Source organism: Anopheles nili, chromosome 3, assembly GCF_943737925.1.
Source record: "Anopheles nili chromosome 3, idAnoNiliSN_F5_01, whole genome shotgun sequence".
In the NCBI taxonomy this organism is placed as follows: domain Eukaryota; kingdom Metazoa; phylum Arthropoda; class Insecta; order Diptera; family Culicidae; genus Anopheles; species Anopheles nili.
Genome location: NC_071292.1, coordinates 72,879,076 through 72,901,955, shown reverse-complemented (window position 1 = coordinate 72,901,955; position 22,880 = coordinate 72,879,076). Strand labels below are relative to the sequence as shown.

Below are 22,880 nucleotides of genomic sequence, written 5' to 3'. Positions count from 1 at the left end.
GGAAAGTAAAAGTCACAGCACCCCTGGTTCGCCTTGACATGCAAAATTCGCGCCCTCCTTGCTGGGCCAGTGATGAATTTAATTCAAAAAACTCGACTTAAGGAATTCGTTTGAATGCCACAGGAAACGTCCTTGGGACTTCTTTAGTCCAAAATCATTCCAACTCCTCCCAGCTTGGTAAAAGGAGCAAGCACTATTAGAGGTCATGTTGTGACACTATCTCGAGTCAAGTTGGAGTTGTTCTTCCCTGACCGCAACCCGGCGCAACAACGATGACATATCACGGGTTTTTCGTCCCTGCCTTCCCTGGGATTTCCTTTCTTCCACACCGCAACCATCACTTACGTCAAGGTCTGTTGACGTGCGCTCGAGACAACAAAGTATATTCGCCCCCCTCCGGTCAGCCACAGCAGCATCAAGTACGTGTGTCCAAGTGTGGAGGTACGCGTGTCCGTCACCTTGGGCCACCGAGACCGGGGCGCGTACGAACATACACGGCCGTTAATTCATCGGCAATAGATAACCGGTTCCCGGTGGTGAGAAATGAGCGTTTCGCACTTCTTATCGCATGTGCTCGAGACGTCGACTCGCGCGCTATCGAATCAGATCAAGAAGGTATTTCGAGGCATTCCCTCAATTGGAACGAAGAACGCCACCTTCTACGGAGCAGAGTTTCGCGCTGGTGAGACATTTATCCTGACGTCACACACGATCCCGTGTGCCTGTGGTGGTGTGTTGTTCGTGTCCCGTGCGTCTCTGCTGCGTTTTATCTCGACGAGTCAGCACAAAACGCAACCGCACATGGACGAGGGAAAAATGAAAACACTGCAATGGTTGGGTTGGGGTGAGACACCTCAGAAATCTGTGGAATGTCGTCATTACCTCCCAGAGCGGCGAGAGCACCGTTTTTCCGGTGAGCTTCTCTCATCCCAGCTGCGCGTCGGTGGTGTGCGTTACTCTCAGCCGTTTGTTTGCTTCCCCTTCAACTCTTCGGACGCTTTGGCCTACCTCCTCCCCCCTCCCTCCACCCGGCACCCTTAGGAAGGTCTGGACGGTGGCGAACCAGATATGTTGGTTACGTTGGCGTGCGCGTTAAGGAACACGCCGAGAGCAATTACCCGAATTAACAACCCTCACCACACACTACCACTTAACGTTTTGGGCCACACCGCACGCGAGCACACACACACACAAACACACAAGCGGAATAAATGCATCGACTCTGCTGCTGTCAAACCCTTCGATGGGGACGGAGAAGCGGACGGAAGGGCGAACGAAAAACTCGATTTTCCTGTTTTTGCTCTCAATTTCTTCCCCCGCGGTTCACCATTTCTCGTTCGATTGCACCGTAGTACTACACACGCGTAAACAATCACGCTCGCGCTTACACACATGCTCTCGCTGGTGCATATTGCACATGCAGCGAGTGTGCACGTGTGCCGGTGTATGTGTGTGATGTGAGAAGAAGGCATAGTTGCACGCGAAATGCAGGAATGTCAAGCGGAAAGGAAGAAACCAAACGTTTCTTCCGATTCCTTACCGACGTCTCGACGGCGAGGACGATGCGTGTGTAGTGGTGTTGTGCTCGTTGGCGTTCTTCGACGGCTTGGTTTGCAGGATCTTCTTGCCACACGCCGGGACACGGTGGCGCTGTGTTCATCGATGGCAATCCAAAGGGAAAGAAAAACAAGCAAATATCGGCCAGCCACAATAATGCTCGATGACTCTCGCTGTGAAGTGCGTTAGTGGATAAGAATAAAATTTCCTCGGCTCTCCCAATCTCCACTTCTCGTCAAGTAATCCATTTTTATACCTCTTCCAGAAATTTTTGGAACATGATTGATAACGCGAACGACAATGTTTGCCTCTACTCTGCTGTCTTTGGATGAGTAAACTTTTATTACTCATCGTTTCTCACCGCTTTCATTCGACGCCGGTGTAGATTACAATGTATGCGCGCTGTAGCCCATTGCAAGCGTCGTACATTTGGCTCATGAATCAGTCAGAAATTAAGCAGCCCATTAGATTATGTGACATTAATGGTTCATTAAGTAGTAGTACTAGTCGACGAGGAGATGGGAAGGTTATGGTCGCGGAGTATTGGCGGCAATATGCTTTTTGCGTACGTCCGCACAGATGTGAATCGCACACGTGATAACATATGCGTTCAAAAATAACCTACATCATCTCGAAGGGAACGCACACCAACCGGGACCTCAAGTTGGCCGTTGTTGAGCATAATTTTCGCTACCAAGCACCAGCAAAAGCAACATCAATTTACTTGCCTTACAGCTCAGCTTCTCATCAAGCTCACTCGAATCAAAACAATCGTGGCTCACGACTCACGACTCACCATTCACTCATCTCACTACAGCGGTGTCGTCGATCCACCGAAATAGTCGCATATTCAACGGCGAGCAATATGTTTATCTCCCTGCATCGGAGATTTCACTCGCTCGCATTCGGTTGGCCGACTGATAGAGCGTCGGAGGATCTTCGCTCACGCTGTTTATTTCGCTATATTTAGCCACATAAATATCCACCGCATCAAGGCATCCCCGTGAGTCGTGTGTATTTGCTTCCTATCTCATCCCTACCACCAACCCTAGCTGCGACTACCGCCGATATCACCTATTCACCTATCCGCGAGATGATCACACAATCGCAATCGAGCCGCAAGGCAAGCTAGGCCACGCGAAACCGTACATGGTAACGGTTTTCATTCCATCTCGTGGATGTGTTCTCCTTCCACTGCACCGAGAGCTAATAAAACAAGAGAGATCCGTGGGATGAGCGCGTGAATAGTTTCGATGACTTCTCTCTCGTTCTCTCTCCTTCTGTCTCTCTAAGCTGCAAACGTGCTAATTGCATTTAGATGATGCTGATTATAACCAGACCCAACAAGCGCTGGCAGGTTCGACAACGGCGTGCTGCCTCCCACCGATCGTAATGAGAGGAGAAATGATGAGCGATGAGTGAATATTTTGGATCGCGTGTTATTTTCTTCTTCGTTTTTTTCACGAACCCATTATGTGCAATCGTTGTTAGTTTTCGCGATGTTCATCTTTTGTTTCAAAACACGAGATCAACCTATCTGGATCAGATGAAAGGTTGAAGAGCGTTGCAGCCGTTACGCATTCGAAATAAAAATCACCCGGTCTTAACCGAGCAAAAGTATATAATACCAACGGTTATTTGTTGTAATTTGCAACTCTAAAATAACTATTTTTTTGGATGTCTGCTGTTTATTTCTACCGAAGGATACATAATCGATATAGCCAATAACTCGTAGTGTGAAAATCCCAATAGTAACTTAAGTCAAAACGATGCCCATCTAATACGAACAACACTTATACAAACAAAAGTGTAAATCCATCTTGCGCATTACAGTATGCTTACGCCACCACGCCGGCGCATGTAACAAACGAAAGTGCATCATTGCACATGCATCAACATCCAAGGCTGCACACACAAAAAACTCATAAACTGGAATGAAACAAATGCTGTCCGAGGCGCAACGTTTGTTGCTGTGCTTGTGTGTTGGCGGATGTTTTTTTTGCATTCAACTACAAGCTGCTGTAAGTTACGTATCACTCCATGGTTCATTGTCTGCTGCAAACAAAAGCATCTTTGCCGATAAAAACCAAGGCCCCAACACGCTACCTTCTGACCCGAACCCGTATCATAATTCATGTGGACGAGAAGCTTTTCCTTCAGAAGCCTACGGTTTTCCAGGTGTGTAAATTTCATTCCATCCCCATCACCAACCGAATTGAAATTCAATACATCGTCATCCTCCAGAGTAGTTGGAGGTCCCTCATTCTTTTGAAATTCGACGAACAGCGAGGCAAATTTGCAGCCCTCTACTGTGCATGCATACACCAACACCATCGCACACCCACGGTGGGTTGGGGGGTTGAAACGCATTTTCTCGCCCATTTTGCGGGCACATGAGAAGCAACCGGATAGCGCGTCGCGTTCTAATGTCTCTCCCCCGTGGTTCACCAATCAGGCCAGAGGAAGGATGAGAAGGTATGGCAGGCCGAAAGGACGACTTCTCCCCACCGAAAAATCGATCGAATTTTTCGGTCCCTACCCATACAGTCGGCAGCCTTTTGCGATCCGGTAGCACAGCCAACCAACAGAGGGGGCGCACAAAATGCCATCGCTAAAAAATATGAGCTCCCGCGCGCGTGCCACAGAACCACATGCATCCCCTAATAGACGAACCCTCCTCCTCCTTTCGAAGGAGTGTGGGAGGAACAGGACTTTTTGTCTTCGTGCCCACCACACACCATCGAGGGACGAACGCACGCGCGCGCGCACGTGTGTAGGTGGGCCTCAACCGGACACGAGTAACCGGAAGTCCCGTGGTAGCGGAAAATTCGGGATCCCATTCCTTCCTCCCACACTGGCCTGAAAAGCAGCAGGATTAGAAACGGAACGTTCTGGAAACGCGCCAAGTGGACATGGTATGGTAAAGTCGTCCTGCGCCCGGGAGCCCCATCGTTGCCGATTGATTTGTTGCCAAGCAGCCATACGCATACACACACTCGCCATCATTATCATCAGCGGCAGCACACACCATCGGCATTGTCAGGACTTCGGGTGTCTCGGGAAAAAAAATCCCGCCGCGTAATGTTGGAGCCGGTGTTAGAACGACTCCTCCGCGGACGCGCGAACGTGAGTGTCCTTTTCTGCCTGTTTTGGGGGATGATTAGGCCTACCGAAATGGCAACCAAACCACACCACTAGCGAGGAGCGAATGAAATAGCAAATGAGGTTCACGAAGATAATCACCGTCACGGTAGTAGAGTAACCGGACGCACATGATTTCGGGCTGTTGCCTTTCCGCCTTGGATCACCTTAGGCCACATCACCAAAGAGAAATAGCGACACAAACAAACACACACACATTCGCAAGAAGAGAACGAGAGAGTCAGAGAGTGATGGAGGCGCACAGTAAAGGAGCAACAAAAATTGCCGGCAGCAAACATGCAAAGCAGACGGTTAATACCACACGGAAACGACTGCTCCTCCACATGAGCGAAGAGGATATTATCACCCAATGTTTCTGGGAGGTGCACGGATCGTTAAAAAGTACTCGATGAACGAAAGAGCACCACCGAGTGGTTCCTCTTCGGGTTCGCTTTCGCTGGACATGCGCAGGATGTGCTTAATATCAAACCGTGTACACATACACACATAGGCATGACCGCCAGCGTGTGGTCTCCCTTTAGTCTCGCTCTAGGGGGATTGCAAAAGTACATTTTCTATTGCGTGCCTCAGCTTCAAGCAACACTATGTGCATCGCGTAAATGAGCGTGAAAAAAAACTGTAGGCATGGTGGCCTCACTCATTCAGCCTTATTAACATGCACATATACCCCCACGAGACGATAGTTTGCGAGATCCTTCGGAGGTTGACCTTTCGCAGGTTGATAAGCATGTCACATAAATGAAGCGAATGTGACTCGTTGGCGTTGCGTTCCACAGATTGGCGAATTTTTCCTGGTTGAAATTCTGACACTCCTAGCCTGCTCCTAACTGTCGATAAGGGAGAACAACGCGTCAAGATTTTACGACCTTGACATTTGACGGAGAATTTCTTCCGGTCGTAAATGTCACTCCGCTTCGCCTCCCATAGAACTCTCGTGTTTTCCTTATCTCTTTTTTTCCTTTCGTTGTTTCTCTCTCTCTCCTCTGAACACACACATAAACCTACACAAACGTAACATCATTGATAAACACTTAATTAACGTTTGATATTCGAACTCCTATTTCACGACCAGGATTAGATACGTTTGCTTGCAAAATCCGATCGAAAGCGGTTTCAATCTAAAGCATATTACATCGTGTGAGGTGCAAGGGAGAGAAAGCCGGTGAGGAAGTAAATGATCAATAAATGAAATCGACCTTTTTGCGTAATCATCCCACAAGAGGGACGCATTACAAGCGCGCCCAAACCTGTCACAAGCAGGAACATCCTATTTTTCGCTCCAGCAACCTCTCGACAGCCGTCACAAACAAACAAACACACACACGAACTCGACAGAAGCAGCAGCTGTCTTCATCGATGAACATCCTGCGGTGGTTTCAACCTTCACCTTCTTATGGGCGCGTTTCTTCGTGTTTGTCGCCGAGGCGGTCCTTCTTCCGTCGAGTGGAACAATTAATTGGTCCGATTTATCGCTTAACCAATTAATTGACGATTTATCTGCAATAGGATATATATGTTCTTGCTCAAACTCATTAGCGCGAATCCATGACGGAAGGAAAGCGAGACACAAAGATAGGCGAGCGGAGGCATGTCAGCAGCAATAAACCGCAACCCTCAAGACCCCGCGTCGACAGACGTATGTCGGATGCGTGAGAAATAATCTGCTACTTGTTGCTTTTGTGGCAAGCAAGCGAGAAGGAACTCATTTGTAATTGGTAATTTTGTATTGCCGAATTGAAAGGAACATGCTCAAAAGACGATGAATAGGCACGCAAAAATGGGATCAAATAGTAAGTCCTCAATTTCATAAGTTACAGTGAGTAAACATGATCGAAGGAATCCTTCAAAGTTGGTTCGAAGCATAAAAAGTTTAGTTTCCGATGTGAGATTGAAAATGAACAAGTCTACCATTTTCCAATTCAAAAAAAGGACATGAAACATAATGTCCTCGGTTCGTGAATGACACCACACTCAACTGTTCCCTGTGTTTGACCGAACTTTGTCGGAAATGAAAGGTTTGATGTGCATGTGCGTCAAATCACCTGGACGTTTGTCTAATCTTCAGCATGCGCTAATAAAACCCGATCGTGAGCTGTCGTTTATTAGCGAACGGAACGGAATATTGCAATGTGTCGGCGTGCAGCATACACGCCAACAGGACACTCTTTATGAGCGTTTGGAAGCTTATGTACCAAAGCCTAAGCCTTCTATAGTGCAAGGATTTCGAAACGATGTCCCAGACAGAACTTGCAAGCAATGAAATTGAACGATCTGGCTAGTCAATCCCGTCGTTCTTTTTCACCACACCACTAGTTATCGATCCACATCGTTGCGAGGATCTTAACCCTCTCGAGAAAAAAAGAGGAAATGAAAAAAAATGCCTCAAAACGGCTAACCCGTCTTCTCTATAGATCGAAAATAGATCCAGAATTTGCACAAGGTGGAGGACGTTTTTGCCGGTTCCTAAACGACCCTAATGTCGCTGCAAAACGAACGACTAGCTGAAATTCCACACTTTGCTACTGATGAAGATTTAGTGGCAAGTGATAATGAAAGATGAGTCTCGACGTGGTGAGTCTGTCAGCATCCTTCCAGCAGGAAATGCAGCAATTGCAACACGACCGGAAATCCTGTCCTCGAAAGGGTACGCGCAGCATCACGTCGGGACGGATAATCCCCAGGTTTATCGGAGGACGGAAACGCGTTTCGATAGAGAGAGAAAACTCAACGGAAGCTGTTTTCCTTAGCTCGAGTGCTTCGAATGGCTCGAGAAGCATACCATTTTGCATGTCGTCCGTTATAGCAGAGATTTTTGGGATGTCAAGATTTTAGTCAATCCTTACAAAGACGACTTCAACGGAAATAGCATGAAGCAGACCTTCATTGATTCGAAAACAGGAGGAAATGGTATCGAAGGAAAATTCTTACACATTTCCTACGTTTCCTGGTTGTTGTATTACTCAAGCTTACACATTTGTGTGGCTCTAACATTCCAAATAGTGATGTAATTAGTCAAACTACCGCTGGGTTTAGAATCTCTGTTTTGCGGCTCCCAAAAAAAGCAACTTCGCTCAAAACCAATCGAATACACATAACTTTTCTCTTTCTGACTTTCCAAACCGGAAGTTGGGTAAGCGTGAAAATGAACGGTTTGAACATAGGCACTACGACTCTTGCTCGATTGTGTACTCCAGCATAGACTAAAACGTGTATTCACTCTCTCACCCTCACTCGCGTCATAAGGGTTGCAAAACAATACTAAACAAAAAAAATGCTGCTGGACTTTGGTACACACAGCGCGTTTCATCGCTTTCGTTCTGGTGAGGGAGGACAGAGAGAGGTTTCTTTTCGGTGATTTCGCTTTTTAGAAAACCGGTTTTTGTCGGGGCCCGTCCAATCGAGGCAGCATTCAACTACGGCAGCAACAACGAAGAAAAAACCATAGCTCTTTTAGGACGATAAAAAATAGTGCGTCAAAGCGGGAAGCGAGAAGTGTGGCCACATAATTTCCAACATTTCCTCTTCTGCGCTGTTCCACCCACACACGTGTGCGTGGGCTGCTGGCAAAAGGCTTTCAAAATTGAAGCAAAAAGCTCCCTCACTACTCGGGAATTGAAATGCCTCGAAAAAGTTGAAACCTTTGAACCCAAAGGGAGACCAGCCTATGTAAGGGTAGGCTCGTTTCCTCTGGGGCGATAAATTCGAGTGGAACTTTGTACACGCGGAAACGAATGGCCGCCCCGGGGATCATCGGAAAAAGCCCTTTTTCCCGTCGATAACGGCATCTTCCGGCGGCTAACGGATCTCGCTCTCTCCCACAGGCTGGGCGCCTTCAGCTCACGATCACGGGTCGGCTTTTCCCGGATGGAGCCATCGCTGTGGGAATGCGTGACGCCATGGGAGCGCGAGTATGCTCCAGAGCGAACAAGCGAGAGAGAGAGAGCGAGAAAAAGAGTGGCATTTGGGAACGTGAACGCCATCATCACATCATCAACCCCGAAAGCACACGGAGGCTGGAACACCCCGAGCAACGGACGGAACAAAATGAATCTCCGGCGATTTGAATCGTCGGCGGCAGCAGCAGCTGTGTGTGAGCCACGAAGCCGTGCCTATCCCGTGCGTATGCGAGCTGGACCGGCCTGAAACCGGCCACACACTGGCGTGATAGACGGATTCCCACGGCGCGCAGACGAAGCCAAACCGAAGCCAACGGTCGCGCCGCGTTCGGCCGAGGTTTAACGAACTCTGCACCACTGCTGCTGCTGTTGGTCCGGTCTGGTCTGTAGTAGTGGTGCGGTTTAGGAGCCTACAAGCCATTTGTTCCCGTTGCGCTTTTTACGCGCGTTCTTTTCGCGTAGACACGTTCCTGATTCGGTTTGCGCGTCTTGCCGATTTTAATCGATATTTTCCTACCCAAGCGAATGCGCTATCGGTGATGATTTCTCTTTCCTATGGTTGCAAACATGTTAACTGATTAACGAAAAAAAGCCACCGGCCACAATGACGACTAGAAGTAGCGTCATTGGAATTTTGGTTTCGAATACAATTTTCCATCCACCGGTGTGGCGGTCTACCGCAACAGAAGCATACGATACGATATCTCGAACGAAAGGATGCAAGCAAAATAAAATAATATAAAACAAAAAAAGCTCTTTCATGCCACCGGGCAGTGGCGCATCAAACGCGTGTGCGGCACTTGACATTTTTCGGATAGCAATCGTACCTGGTCTTTTGCAAGACCGTTTATTTTATCTTATCTGTTTGGTATGCTGTTTGTGTTTGCGCAATGCCGACAAATGTGTAAGGGCGAGCGAGAGAGGATATAAAGAATGAAAAAAATACGTACGCTGAAGACACCAATGGCCACACCGAATGGTCGAACATGTTTTGCAAACCTTCCCGAAGGTGTACCATCAACCCCCCGTGTATGGATGCAATTTTTTCTGTCTGTTTTCCAACGTTTCCGGAAACGATACAACGTAGAGTCTGATAGAATTGAACCACTTTCAGGTGCCCCCTGATGTGGTTTTAATTACACTCAGGTGCGGATATAACACCGGCGCGGGTTAAGCGAGAAAAAATCCCCTCAACCTCGGAATTTTTGGCAATATTCCGAACCACCGATTCCGTGCGCGAGTCAAGCTCAATGTCGGCTCCACAAAACGGAAGTGCTCAGGACCATACCTCGAAATTGATTGATGGCCGTTAATTCAAACTAAACCCGAAAAAGTATAACGCAAGGACATTTTCTGTAGCCTAGCTTTCTGGTCCGACCGAACGTTGAAATAGAAAAACTAGTTTTAGATTTTTTTTCTATTTCTCTCGACCATTCAAACATAAAAAAAGGGAAAGGTGGCAGCTTAGCTTTCTACAATAATTGAAACTTAGCGTTTTGCAAAACGTGAACCGTTCCCGAAGCGTTGATGAAGCGTTTCTACCGCTGTCATATTTTTTGTTTTGTTTCAGTTCTTCCCAATTTAGCTCCCGTATAAGAACGACCTCAAAAACGGCGAAACGAGCGCCTTCGCATTTCTGCTTTGTCCTGTGGTAAAATAAGACCAAAAAACCTCCGAAACGATCATACACAAACACACACACCATACGATCGAACGCAAAGTAGCGCACCAAGATGAAATAAAAACCAGTTAACCTTGAGCGCGCGAAAACGGGAAGGGAACATAAACCGTACCACCGGGTATAGGGCGCACTTACAACAGCCCCTTCGAACACCGTTTAACGACTGTTTCCAGCGCAACTCTCTCGCGTCAGATGTCGAAGAGAAGCTAAGACTATCCAATTCCCATCATTCCGTTGTCGAACGGTGGTGTTACAGGCCAACACAACAGGTGTAAGCGTTTGACTTGCCCATAAGATTACAACAGCGCGTTGATGGATTCGAAGGACCTACCGGACGAGTTGAGCAGCTCAGGCGCGACCAGATCCTTGAGGTCCGGTTCCTCGCCGTACCAGAAGATCCACAGCTCCTTGGCGGCGGTCAGCGAGAGAGGTGGATGAATGACGGAGCCGCTGTTACCGGTGCCCGGTATGCTCATGTCGAACATGCTGCTTGGATCCGGTTCCGGTTTTGGTTTTGGCTTGGGGGCGACCACTCGCCGCCACACGCACAATATGTCGACGGCGAGGCATTTCGAGTACGAACGCACCACCGGATCGTCGAGCGGATCCCCGGCCGCGTTTGGCCGCTCACCGAGCACCAATTGACGCCATCTGATACCGCACAGGTCGGTCTGTAAAGAGAGAGAGAGAGAGAGTGTGTGAGAGAGAGAAAACATACGTTAGTGAGCGTTCGGGAATTTTCCGGGGAAATTAACGAGGCGCGATCGAACGCAATGACAGCAGCACAAGAGGGAATCTTCTCCCCGATAAGCATCTTCTAACAAGCATCTTAATGATTCGCATCGCGTGCTCTAACACCCAGTTGCGTTACTCTTCGGGTGAAGTTTGTTACGGATGAAGTTTAATTAAAGCCAGCACTCTGTCGGTTGCGCGCGCGTGCCACGTTTCTTCGCTATCCTTGCGCTCTTTCGTGCACTTTTTCAACCACCAGCGGTAGAGAAAACCTTCTGCACACAGCCCCCACCAAAAGGAACGCAAACGACGATGACGACGCAGTGAGCTAACCATAATTAGAGGGTGAGTTCTCTCGCAGGGGGTGATTGCTGGTATGACCGGGGGTGAGGTGAACACTTCAAATTGTTTATGTACCGAAACGCAACTCTCGGCCACCCACACAAACCTGCGCCAGTGAAACTTGCGAGAAGGGAGAAGGAAACTCTATGAAAAGGCTGAGGAATAATAAGCAGGCAAAAAAAATCGTCCAACACATAGAAGCACACCACCAACGGAATGCACACGTGCAACGCAAGGCACCGCGTGCGAAGTGCTGCAGTGGAAATGTTGCGCGTGTGTGTGGTAATTGAACTCGAAGCCTAAATCACAGGTGGGGGGTCAGAAGCTAGCCAGCAAGAACGGAACAAACGCGTTGCATTGTCTTTGTGCAGGTTTCAGCGTAGTGGATAGAGATGTTGTGACAGCTAGAGCGCTTGTGTGTGGATTGGTTTGGCGTGTTTTTGTTGGTTTTTCAAAGGATCTGACGAGATTGTTTGGTCTATTCGCTGCCACAATGCTCTCGCCAAGCAGCATCAGTAACGGGATGAACCGAAGGCGGAAAATGATACGTGGGAAATTGGGGAGACTTTAATTATTGCTCACGTTTCCAAACCCACACAAACATGCACAAGCATCAGTAGCATCCCGAGCCGGCTTGATGGCTTCATCGAGCACCGAGGGATTGTGTGTGGATATGCATTCGCTTTTCCCGAGAGCGACAAAGAGAGCAACACCAAAAAAAAACCCAACTCCTTCACCATGCATTACGTCGTGAAGAGCCGACACCAACATACATTATTGGTCCTTGTGGTGTGTCTTTGAGCCAGCGAAGGACGACAACGGTTCAATGGACAAAAGAAACGTTGGAAGAAGTACATAAAAAACTAATTCTCATCGAGTCTCATCCCAGAGGGACCACTGCACGTTTTGGTTGAATTGCGCGCGCCAAAAAAAAACAACCCTCTTGATACACTCACACACAGGCGCGCGCATTGTGCATGGGCGAAACATTTGCGGGAGCGCATCGGGTTGGGAACGGCGCAAAACTAGCCCCTTTTCCTTCAGCAACCATCCGGACGCACTCCGAACGTCGTGCGTCGCAGGTAAGAAAAAATTATGTGATGCGAGAGAGCGAGAGAAAGAAAACTCATTGGCCGATCGATGCTGGGAAACCAGCCGCCCGCGGAACGTGAACGCATACCACACCAACACAGCCGTATAAAATCGAGGACACGAGACAAACGTCAAGGAACGCTGCTGTCTGGTGGGATCGAAGGAAGGCTTAGCGGCCAGCCAGGATAGAGGGGTGGCGTTTGAATTTGTTGATGGTTTTCACACACAGGTTAAGGGCGGCACACGCCAGCAACCAGCCAGGCTAGTGGCGAATCAAACCAAACGAGAACCGCCGCGAAAGAGAGCGCGAGCGAGAGCTAAACGCTCCAAATGTCAAAAATATAAACAGTGCAACTGAGGAAAACGTACACACACATCGAAGTAGACGACGTTTCTCTCCTTCAAACAGCGAGTTGGGAGGTCCCCACGCCACACACACCCGACCAAAAGGGGGTGGCAATTTTGTTGCCGGACGACGGTGGAACGCGTGATTGTGAAATGAACCCTAGTAGGAGATGCGGTGGAATGTGATGGCACGCGCAAACGAGTTCAGGGTGAGAGACGACGCAGAGCATGCCGAGGAAAAAGGGGGTCGATTTTCACGCGAGCGAATAAACCAACGCCAACCGTGCAATCCCAAGCGATTACACCGTGAAATGAGAAACCGTGAATGAGACCTCACTGTGGTGAGAAGAACATAACGTTTCGATATCTCACGAGCTGGCTCCTCGCTTACTAACTCACACCGGTAGTGAGATGCTGATCTCACTTGCGCTGCCACTCACTATCGGATTGCGATCATTTTAACCAACAGAGATCTCGATGGCAAGTTCGTTTCGTTGAGCACGCTTCGCGAGTTGCCCGAAATCCGCGCGTCAACGCAGCAGGAGGTGTAAACGACGCATTTACGGCCGCCATTTAACGTGAGGGGCACGCAAGGTAACACCAATCAACATGTTTACGAACATATCTCCGCCGTTGGCTGGCTTCCCCTACGTGCAAAATAGTATCCGCCGGCCAGTGAAGAGCGTTTATGGCAATGCAAAAACCCATTCTCCAACATGAAGATTAATTTGTTTACGGAACATAGCAACGCGGTTCAGTCATATCGATCCTGTTGTTTATGGTCCTTTAACACCAACACTCACTTTAAACTGAGTTGTACTCTCTCCGCTGGAGAGCTGCTCTAGGACGGGACGGTGTCCTTATTCTGCCCTCGGACAAACATTGAAAGTTCAACAAAAAATCACTTCAAATTTGCTCTTAGAGATCTTTTTTTTCACCCTCGGTCGAACATTCACACCAGCCCTCTCCATCCGTTACGCGATAGTTACGCGATAACGGCTCTATTATAGCGCTCGTTGTAGGGGGAGCAAACCAAAAAACGACGATAGCAATATGCCCGACGATTTGTTGTAACAGCGTCGATAATGTCCCTAAAACCATGCGGAGAGCGACGGGGTGCGCGCAGAAGATTCACACGATTGAGAGGGAAAAAACTTCCACCCCTGCCCGAAGGAAAACACCAACCGGAATCGGGCTCCTTTTCATCCCCAGAGCATGCGCACAATGCACAGATCCTTTGAAACGGAGTGTGGAAAAACACGTTTTTCTCACCCAAAACCCAACGACCCTTCCGGTGACCGGCTGTCCGCTAGATCGCGGACGTTCGTCGTCATCATCGTAGAGGGGGGGCGGGGAAACAGTTAAGTATTGGAGTGGGAGGGGTGTCTTGTTGATTTCGTCTCTCGCTGGACCACGTTGCTAGATAGACTCTTTTTTTAAACACTCCACCAGCAGTGACGACAGAAAGGGAAAGAAACCCATTTCCACCCAAAAGGGAGGGTTGGTGAATGATTGCAGGCGACAGGGTGGTGGAAAATGTTCGATCTGATAGTCCTTGAGTGTCCTTCTCGCGTCATAACCTTCCAGAGGTTATGCTGAGAAATGTCATAAAAAAGCAACCACACACACACTAACAGAGAAATTCTCATAAAATGGAAAACTTTCTGTACAGTTTTCATCCAAACGATCCGCCTTCAAGCCTTCTCTTCATCTCTCTCTCTCTCACCCCCTTTTATGGTGACATAAAATAATGGCTCGACAAACTTCTCGCCTTTATGTGTTTTTCCTTCGACACAGGCATGGCTTGCTCTAGGTTTGTTGCTCGATGTTCAATTCATAACCTTTCCCAACGATCGTGCACGGAACCATGGTGGGACCAACGCGTGCGGAGGTTTTTCTGCACGAATGAATGAATTCCTTCCAGCTCACAGGACCCACCGTTCGGTACACGCGACAAGAAACGCGCAGTGGTGAACGAAGAAGGAAAACAAAAGGCCATAAAACCGCATCGCCGCAACACCGGGGGAAGAGAGAACTTTCCCGAGACGACGGAAGAGTTACGATCGTGGAAATCGTGCACACACCGAAGAGACGACAGCATGATCACTTTGCTTCGCTTGAACGCTTTTCTTTCACGCCGTCGGCCAAAAAGAAGGAACGGTAATAAATTCCATCCAAAGTGCCAACAGTTGATGGGCCCAAGTTGCTTTTTCCACTCCTTGCCGATTTTCCCAGCGCTCTATAGCTCCCTCTTGTTAGACGCGTCCCGTTTAGAAGCCTGGGTTGGGCACTTCCAAATTAAATTTGCAGCTTTATTTCGGGTGTCTCGCCTGGTTTGCCGCCGGTTGAATAAATCCTACCACCAACTCTTGCTTCACACGAGTGAAAAATCTCGAACAAGCAGCTGTCTCGCGACTACCAGCGGGTAGGTCTATCGTATATGACCCTCCCCAGCATAAAATAGTTCCCAGACAGCAACCGTTCGTTCGTTTTTGTGATGCTACCTTTCCGAGGCCAAACGCCTCGTCTTTTTCCAGGGCCACGAGACGAGCAGGTGGCAGAGAAACGGTGTTTCACCGGCGAAAACAAAACAAATTCGAGCGAATCGCAGCGTGTGCTAGGTGGTGCAAAAAAAATGGGGTTGCCACTAACAGTGAAAAAGCACACACACACAGACACACAGACTCATGGGGATGCACGCACGCTGCATGCCGCAATGAAAAAGAAGTTGAGTGACCTCAGAAGGCATCCACCAGACAGCAGTGGATTTCTAGCCGCAGATAATCGGTGAGGCGATGAATGGAAGGGAGATGCGAACGAACCGGTAATAGAAGGTATAGTATCATAAAACAGGGTGATTTTTGTGTTATTATCTGGCGTTGAATTTTACTTAAATTTAAATTAAGGTAAAATAAACTAACTTAGTGAATGAAGATTTGGAAATGATGTTCTTGACGTGTTTTAGCTTTGAATCAATTTAATTTGCTTTAAATGAATCTACATGGTTCGGGAATGTTTCCTCCATTCGAAATACTGAAATCGCCAAAAATGTGTTTCCTTCAGTCGGAAAAGCGCCTGCCAAGGGGATTAACACGCCACACGTGGATCGTCGCACATAATTCACCTAAATTTAACGGCATAAGCATTTCTCGCGATCGGGTGTATGTGTGATGTTTGAGAGGACTGCCGGGAGAGTAACCAGGAGCATAACTGAGTAAAAATCTTGTTCACTAAAGATCCACACTCGTGTAGATGCGACAACAGGGCCAACTACTCCGTAGGATTTCGTATGAACGAGAGCAGCGAGCAACAACGCGTTGTTGAATGGAGTCAACGCAACAGCAGCAACAATCCCCCAATCCGGGGGTTGTTCGCCCCCTTTTGTTGGTTTCTTTTCTCGCCGTTTCTCCGTCTGCCCTGCCGTTCGTCGGCACGTCCGTTTTCCATCCCACAGGTCGATGGCCGACCGGTCGGCGAATGGTTACTTGCGGTACACTCTTGCAAGCATAGCCTCGAGAGGAACAGAAGAAAAATAGTCGTGGCGCGCGAAATGAACCTTCTTCTCGTTTGGTACCCCTTGCTACGATCTGGAAAGCTTCAACAATCGTGCGGAGCTGGAGAGAGCTTTTTTGTCTTTCTTGTTTCTCAACCATCGCTCGCCTCGTTGGGGTGAAAAACAACCTGGCCCGGTAGGGGTTGGAAAACGGAGTGGTAAGCACTGAAAAGTAGTACAATACACTCGTTTCCTCGGTTCACGATTGCAACCGTGCACGCTCGAGACGTTGAAAGAGTCTTCTCTTATTTTCTTTCCGTTTTTCTCCACTCTCTCTCTCGTTCTCTTTCTGTTTCTATCTTTCGTGGTACGGTTCGCTGGCTTTCGATCTACCGCAAGCGAAACTGACGTCAGGTTGTGTTTTCTCCATGGACCGGGGATTCGGAATTATCATTCCCCATCCCACGTAGGGATCGAGTCGTATTTACTCGTAAAGTGACGCAAAGAGTTGCAGATCTCAGCAAAGATGAAAATAAAATAACACACACACACAAAGTAACGCCTTTCAAACTGAATCGTATAAACTGTGATATTATCAAAACAAAAATATGAACAATGAAATGAAGCTTGGAGTAATATGCTTCGAATGGTGAAGAAACCCTGAAACAGTAACCCCTTTCACCAAGAGTGAACGTCTGCATGCAATGCATAGTGAAGATACGGGTTTTTAGTAGAAAAACGAAAGCTAATGAGATGGATAGAGTATAGCAGCAAAAATGCTACCCTTAGTTGCTAACACTGCTGCGAGTGATGTGGCAGCAGTTTGCTCGCGTGAGTTCGCCCGTAATTAATGATGACATTAGCGACGTTAACGACAAACGGAACCTGCACCACATGCAAATATAGTCCCACATATTCCCTGCAAACCGAGGAGACGGTCCGGTGTACCGTCCGAGGGTGCATGATCTATGAGAGTGAATTTTCGCCATAAATGCATCCCATCAAAAATGTCCCACCATCCTTCTTTTTGTGGGTAAATTCGGCCGTTAAACTTTCTTTACGATACCCACCAAAGCTCCTTTCTGTGGCAAATGTTTTATCACGCTTTATCACGAGCGTACTGATAAGAAACTTCAATTCTTCTACCCTTGGCACGCGATCTCGTCATTCACGGAAAGGGCCTGGTCAATGATAACGCAAAGCGCTTTTAGGGAAATATATTTCATGAAGCTCTAGGCAAAGCCGAATGCCGCTTAGTAGCGACCATCAATTGTCTAATTAAATTAGGACTAATAAAGCTAAAAAAAAGCTTTTTCGTACCTAAATTAAACTCTATTGCACACCACACTGAAAAATAAAAGCTTACTATCCCATGAAACGAATGGTTTGGAAAATGCCACATGGAAAACTCTCCATTGACTTTCACGTTTCCCCGGGCTGGTGGAACACTACAAAACAGTAAGAAACAAACTCGCCCACACAAAACGCGAAATGAAGGAGCCTTAAAAGTGAACATCGTCGCGTGCTTCCTCGCTGGTGAAGAGAAGCAGAGATGATTGATAATTATAGGCTCCGAGACCGTTGGAGGAGGGGATTGAAAATGCAACCATAATTGTTCTGGCAGAAGGCGATGGAGGATGTCCGACGGCATGCAAATTAATTCCCTTCCCTCACATTCAACGACAGAAACAACAAAAGAAACAAAAAAGCTAGTACATTGCACCCGTTGCGCTTGGCCTTTCTTCGAGGGTGGTTCGGAAACACAATTCCATTGATATTCTATTGCGCTTTTTGCTACGGCATCGTGTACAGGGGATTGAGGAAACTTTCATACTAAAACAAAGACCTGCATCCACGCCAACACAAACGCTACGCGAGGATTCGTGAAGATGATAAAAAAAACCTATTAAACCAGAATAGGCCCTATTCATTTTTTCAGCTTCTTTTTTTCACTGATCATACGAAGCAAACGGGGTAAAGACAGTCACGTTTCAAGGGTTTCTGGCTCCACTCGTGTTCCGTTTTCCTACTGTCGTAAGGGTTACTGCTTGGAGAGAAAGAACAGCATAACTTATATTTCTTTGTACTTGCTGGACGATCACGCATTTCCTCTCTTTTTTTTGTTCTCTTTTTCTCGTTCGTTGATCCACTGGAAACGATCTTTTAAATAGTTTATGAGAAGCAATGGTTGGCTTCAAAACCCGATGAAATTTGAAGAGAAAATCATCCGCTTGGCGAGCTGGTTAGCTCTGTTGGGAGCATTAGGCATGTGCTTTTTTGGCGTGCTGACGACAAAATAAAAAAAGGCAATTCTCCACTTCACCCATTGGAGCATCGAATTACGTAGTACCCCTCGCTGCCAAACGCTTAGGCCAAAGGGAGAAACCTTTTTTATGGTGACCCATTCATTCGATACGCATCGCTTAGCGTCGCTTTGGCGGTATAGCGACTATAAAACAACTGTACTACTGAAAGCAACAAACGCTTCGTAACCAGCTCTCTCTTTTTCTCTCTCAATTGAAAAAGAGGCGCTTTTACATATACGCTACATGGCACAATAGTGTGGGGTGTGTGTATTATGACACCATTTCACTATGAGAAGAATTCCACCATCGAGTAAGCTATAACAAACGAGACACTAAACATTATGCACAACTTTTTTCTTTTCCATCAAATATAACTTCAAGGTTCTAGCTTTATCTTAATCAGAAACTAGTTGAAACAAAATGGGCAAAACGCAACCTATGCTGCTTGGGGTGTGAACATTATTTTACAACCGAATAAAAATGTTTCGAACGGCGATGAAACAATTGGATGACAAACCTCAAATATATGCTTATCAAATGATAACGAGTACATGGTTTGGTGCTGCTGCTTTTATCTTCACATCCAGAGGGAAAATATGATTGTTGTTCTAGGAATGGAATTTGGAACATAAATTTTACTTTCAAGGTCTAAGATCTGAAATGAACAACATGTCCATACTAAGGGACGCCAGATGGAAACGAGAAAATAATATTATATGCATTACACTTGCTTTACAAAGTTTCTCAAATTTCGGAGAAAACTTTCTTGATGATGAGAAATCAGTTATTCCCAAAAATAAATATATGCAACGTGGGGCAACACTTTTTAACCCTCGATCAAAATTACTATGCTTTGAAAATACATGTGAAAATGAAAGTGAAGGCATTCAAATTTTATAAAAAAACGAAGAGGAGGTGGTAAATTTATAGATTAAAAAACAGATAAAAAGATGCAAAAAAAACTTGGGCCATTTAAAATTTGGAAAGTTTAATTGAGATTTGGAAACAGATTATATAATAATACGATACGATGCCATGCGCTTAGCATAAAGTATACTTATTCATCATTGGTACAATTTTCAACTACTTATGCACTTGTAGTGTTTTAAACTCAAATATCTCGAACTCAAAATAAACGAAAGCAACCACTGTGAGTCACTCGGCTCATTTCCATTTTGATAGGACCTGTTTAGAGGATCGATCATCGCACCCGATCAAACCGGCTACTGATGACTCATAGCACTGATGGCAAGCAGCATAGCCAAGGCATGAAAACGGCACCCCTAGCAATGGTTATGCTCATGAGACATTACGATCATCATCATGGTTCGAAGATCGAATGATTAGAATCGTTCCTCTCTCACACTGCCACAAACGGCTTAGCTTGCTGATAGCTGCTACTACATTGTAGATTCAAAATGTTCATTTGTAAACTTTATTTGTTTGCTCAAGCATTTTGGGCTTCTCAAATTCCTTCAGGCCTTCAAGGACGGGTGACATCCAAAAAACATATCTGACCAATACCCATGAGGGTGAAGTTTTTTTTCCTCTTCTTGCCTTCATAAAAGATCACATTGTTAATTTTCTTCCCACGTAGCCACACTTTCATCTACATTTGGAGAGCAACTGGTGGTGGTGAGGGAAGCACGGGTATGATGGAAGCATAACAACTGGGTCGAGGAGAGAAAACAACCTAGGATGGCGGCACTCTTGTTCACGGAGGGCTCATATTAGACAAAGACGATACTGCGAGGGCGGCAAAAAAGGAAACAATCCGCCTTCGACCATCCACCACTTCCAGCTTAAAAATAAGGTAAAGACCCTCCCGAAACATAGCATCGTTATCCCCACACCGATGTGTTGGTGTTGGGAGAAAAAGCGATGAAATGTAAAACCGCGATCGTGCCATTCACGCGTGCCCAGCCTCATAATTGATCCGCCGGAGTCGGTATCGCACTGGTATTGGTGCCGTATATTGCCCAAAAACAGCACAGCCTCACCAAACCCCACATTCTAAGCAAACAGCATGGTACGAAAAAAAATGGGAAGCAATAACGAACGTTCGTTTATGATGGAGATCATAAGGATCTTACGGTAATGCCGCTGCCACCACCGTCGTTGCGATCGTGATGAAGAAACTACGCTGTAAAGAGCAGAGGCAAAAAAAGGTGACCACAAAACCGAAAGAAAAACGATCGGTTTACGTTGGAGGTTCGGCTTCCTCACGGCGCGCGCATCGCGTCTTTTACGATCGCGAATGCAACGCAGCGGCAAGCGTCTTACAGTGCAACGCAGAAGGTGGATGATGCATAAAGAGCAAAATTATCACATACTTAACCCATAAAAGACACCACCATAAAACACAATATCCCGCATGTACAAGCGGGGCGTGTGGCCGTTCGTGTGTGGGTAAACGTTATGTGCAATAAAACACAGAATGGCACATTCTGAAACGGGAGCCTTGGTTCCCATGCTGGTTGGCGGCGACACGATCGGAATGAGGGAAAAATATTATTATTTAATTAAAATGTAACGTGCAAGGTAACGATGCCGCTTCGCACAGTGGGCCAATTGCACCGATTTGATAGCCCGTTAATTACCAGCCACAGGGGCGAAGAAGTGATTTCAAATTAATTTGGCAATATTATTGCAACAGGTCGTGGATAATTAAAATCCGTTTCTTCGACTCCCTCCCATACGACAATTAGCGAAGGGATGTCCCGAATGGGACGTTAGTTTACGCGATAAGCGGCGATAAAAATGACGTAGAGCTCCTTGACCGCTGATGAGCCGTCAAACCACTAGCGACGTCCCTTTTCCGAAGCGATAAGACACCGTGGTATATCTGTTGCCACAATCGGCTGATAAGAGAACTCACTTATCGCTGGCTGCGAAACGCCGTCTTTAAGACGCACGCGTGCGAAACCAGGGCTAAATTGGAACGGCAAAATGCCGTATTTCACTGGTGAAATATAATCCGTGTACACGGTACGAGTAAACAGAAGCCATACCCAGGCTCACATCTGACAAGCCGATCGGCCGATGTATGGCGAAGCATAAGAGATTGTCGGCTGTGACTTTCGGGTTTATTTAAGCTCCTCAGAACACATTGCTTATCAGCCGCGTGTGAAGGAAGCACTTGAACATGATAATAACCTCTTTTTTCGACCGCAAATTAGCTTCCGTTAACTGTGGCATTAACAACATGCATGTGAACCATGTTCCATCCTTAACGGCTTTTTCTCTGCTATGAATTGAGCAAAACAAAATTCTATCGCTAGCCCTGATAAGGGAATTCGTTTTGGACAATGAAAAAAAGGGTACCGCTTCAAGGTTGAACATCACCAACGTCGTGATTTTGCTGATGTTGAACATGGACAAAAAGAATCTCAAACCTCCACACCACATCTCAGTTGAACCCTAGCGCTCCCTCGGATTATGATTCCTAGCGGAGTGACCGTGTGCTCTGGTTAGTGTTACATGTTCCTAAACTACCCCCAACCGGTTGACGCACAATATCGTGTTTCACTCATCGAGGGAGCTTCCCATTCCTCCATTGCTCGCTCGTTCGGTTGTTTGTTTGTTCGTTGGATTGTTTGTTTGTTTTCGCGCTACGTTCATAACGCGGTAGAAGCCATTTGCACCGCAAAGCGAAGCGGAAAATCCCCACGGCTACGTAGTACGACGTACAACGTAGCAATGGTTTTCCTGCTTGTGTCCAAAAGAAAATTCACCGGTGAGACTTAGGCAACAGGGAATGCGATACAAGACGTGCAAAAAAAGCGAGCGCAAACAAAAGATCACCCTCAATGACGTTTAACCGTTACGGTGCGTTACGCAGGCTAGGGAGCCGTCACGAGCCTGATGCGTATGCGCTGCCAATTGTCAAACGAATTTTTACACTAGTTTAGAATGTGACGGAGCGGAAAAATGCAGATGCATCGAGAAGATGACAGGGGTTTTCCTTGTATTTCATGGAAACTTACCAGAGCAAAGAAGTTTGTGTGGCAATCTTCCAAACTGGCGCCGTTAGTTTGGTGATTCTGGTGCGTCATGCTTGTATTGTTGTTACGACCATTTTCTTACGCACGAAACAGGTGTAATTGAAAACGTGAGTGGGGTTGGTACAGCGATTGAAGAAGAAGAGCCAAGAGACCGCACACACAGAGCACAGATAAACAAACGAGACACAAAACAAAAAATATCGCTTCACTAGTACGCCGCCGCGAGACCCGATAGGATTTCTTATCTCTACTTTTGGGTGCAATATTTTA

The 22,880-nt window shown here is 46.9% G+C and overlaps 1 protein-coding gene across 1 annotated transcript in view; it reads right to left on the bottom strand.

Annotated features, from left to right (window-relative positions):
- The window catches only part of LOC128723374 (mediator of RNA polymerase II transcription subunit 13), a 37,664-nt gene extending 15,003 nt beyond the window's left edge, over positions 1-22,661 (bottom strand). Inside the window, exons 1-2 of the mRNA XM_053817108.1 lie at positions 22,593-22,661; positions 10,628-10,967 (exon numbers count right to left, since the gene is read on the bottom strand). Coding sequence (XP_053673083.1) covers positions 10,628-10,967; positions 22,593-22,661 — 409 coding nt within the window. The remainder of the gene's footprint in view (positions 1-10,627; positions 10,968-22,592) is intronic.
- Between the last annotated feature and the right edge of the window lie 219 nt (positions 22,662-22,880).